At 48.1% G+C, this 2,500-nt stretch overlaps 1 protein-coding gene across 1 annotated transcript in view; it reads right to left on the minus strand.

The window, feature by feature from the left end:
- LOC105912073 (ral GTPase-activating protein subunit beta-like) overlaps nucleotides 1–2,500 on the minus strand; it is a 32,709-nt gene that overhangs the window by 22,290 nt on the left and 7,919 nt on the right. Inside the window, 4 exon segments of the mRNA XM_031566870.2 lie at nucleotides 506–541; nucleotides 865–1,083; nucleotides 1,414–1,537; nucleotides 1,539–1,567. Coding sequence (XP_031422730.1) covers nucleotides 506–541; nucleotides 865–1,083; nucleotides 1,414–1,537; nucleotides 1,539–1,567 — 408 coding nt within the window.

A 2,500-nucleotide genomic window follows, 5' to 3' on the forward strand; every position in this document is an offset into this window, starting at 1 on the left:
GTTCAAAGAAACAAAAACACATACATACACACAGATTTCACAAGTTAAACTGCAATAGGACACATGCACATCCATGCACACACCTGTGCAAACACACACCTGTGCAAACACACACCTGTGCGAACACACAGTCATGCTGTGAGCATCTGAGATTCACATCTCTCTGTAAAGACACTGAGAGACACTCTTTTCAACTCATCCAACCATACCCAGCGTAACCACAGCAACAACTCGCACCATCAAATAAAAGACACATTCCAAAAACATTACAAGGACAACAAATACAAAAAAAAACATAGAAAAACAGGGTGACCATGGAAACGCAAAACAAAAAGTGCCATCGGCAAGCACCATCCCACAAGTGCATGCTGGGAAACTGAGGGTTTTTGTTCATCACTGAACACATATGAGAATAGAGAAATGGCAATGAAACCATAACACATTGACTACACATTCCACATAGCTGATGATGGTGTCAAACAGAAAGGCAGCTGTTCCTACTTACAAGATTTATAAGAGAGGAGAATTTGGATAAAAGTTGCTGAAAGATCAATGAACAACAAGCAGAGAGAGAGAAAAAGAGAGAGAGAAAAAGAGAGAGAGAGAGAGAGAGAGAGATTAGAGGAGAAACCAGGAGAGCATTTCTGGAGAGGGTCTTCATTAAGATTCTATAGCTGTACCACTGGACTAGTGCTGCATCGAACACACACTAATTTAGATCACAATGACACACAAGTACACACACACACACCTAAGCTGCATCAAACAGCAACTGGCCGAACAGATCCAGGATGCTGTTACACCACACACACACAAACACACACACACACACACACACACACACAGACACACACACACAGGTACCTGTACGGCTGGGGTCATGGCTCAATCCCCTCTGTAGTTTGCAGTGCACTAAGGCCGCATCGAACAGCCACTGGCCGAACAGATCCAGGATGCTGTTGACCTTCGGACGAGAGGGGGCCGGCAGGGGGCGGGGCTCCCAGCTGCTCTGATTGGGGCTGGAGAGGGGGGGAGGAGCCAGAGGGAGGGTGGGAGGCGCTCCGGACTGGGTGTGAACCACTACTCTGAGGGTGGAGAAGAAGAAGACAGGACATCGACTCAGAACAGGGGGAGGGGGCAGATTAAGAGGGGGAGGAGTAAGAAATAGGGTACATGGGGGGTGTGGTCAGGAAGAAGGAGGAGTTACAAACAGAGGAGGGGGGAAGAGGAACATAGGGGAAGCAGATGTCAGAAAGGGGGAGGGGCTATATATTGGGGTTCTATAGGGGAGGAGTCAGAGGGGGGTACAAGTTGAAAAGAGAGATGTCTGAAAGAGGGAGGAGTAATACACAGAGGGGGAGGAGTTAGAGGATGAAGGATGAGGGAGGGGTTAGAGAGGGGGCGGGGTTCGACTTACGCTTGATGATTTGCTGCTGGTCTTGCTGCCCACGGTGGATCGGTGTTTACGGCTGTGGGGGGGCGTGCTGCTGTTGCTGGAGGGGGGGGGCACGCTGGTCCTGCTCAGAGGGGTGGGGGGGGGAGCTGTCGGCACGGGGGCGGGACATACCTGCAGAAACAGAAGCACAGGCTGCATGAGACCCACACACTTGAAGATTACAGACCTCACCTGGGTAATTACAGACTGTGACGGTCGTGGTGCGACCGCACAGGAACTGCACACTTCTGCCCCATATTTGCGACCACTAGCGCTCCCAACAGACATGGTTTGCACACACACGCACACACAAACACTCATACCACCGATTATAATTGGATCCTACCTCGTTGAATTTGGGAGACTGGCAGAGGGGACCTTAAAAATGGTGTTGGCCAGACCACGTGAATATGGTGGTTATTTTATATACCTGTGAAACCTGATAATGTATAACATAGTTATTTCTTTGTGTAAGGATACGAAAGAAATGCTATGTTTGTCTCAGGGTCTGTTTCTTCATTGTGTATTGGTTGGTTTTTGTGTCTACCCTTTGTTTTAGAAATGGTGCTGGCCACCTCCTATATTTGTTCATTGTTCTGTCTAGGGTTTTTTGTCTTGTTCAGGTATGTGCATATATGTTGACCCTTTTGACTGCTGTTTGTTGACCTCTATTTTAGAAGAGGCTTAGCAGGTATTTTTAATCAGAGATTGGTACTGCTGATTGTTGTCCTCTACCCAATTTAGAGGCATAGCAGGTTACATTCCTGGAGACTGCTGATTTTTGTCCTCTACTGAGTTAGAGGCTGAGCAGGACTCCAGGATATTGGAAGAGTTAATAAAACTTATATTTTTGAACCCTCACTCTGCCTGAGCTTTTTGGGCCAAACCCACAAATTTGACGGCAACCGAGGCTCGGTCTATCACACAGACCTCACCTGAGTAATTACAGACCTCACCTGGGTGAATACAGACCTCACCTGGGTGAATACAGACCTCACCTGGGTGAATACAGACCTCACCTGGGGGATTACAGACCTCACCTGGGTGAATACAGACCTCACCTGG

The sequence above is a fragment of the Clupea harengus genome, chromosome 4 (genome assembly GCF_900700415.2).
Source record: "Clupea harengus chromosome 4, Ch_v2.0.2, whole genome shotgun sequence".
Lineage (NCBI taxonomy): Eukaryota > Metazoa > Chordata > Actinopteri > Clupeiformes > Clupeidae > Clupea > Clupea harengus.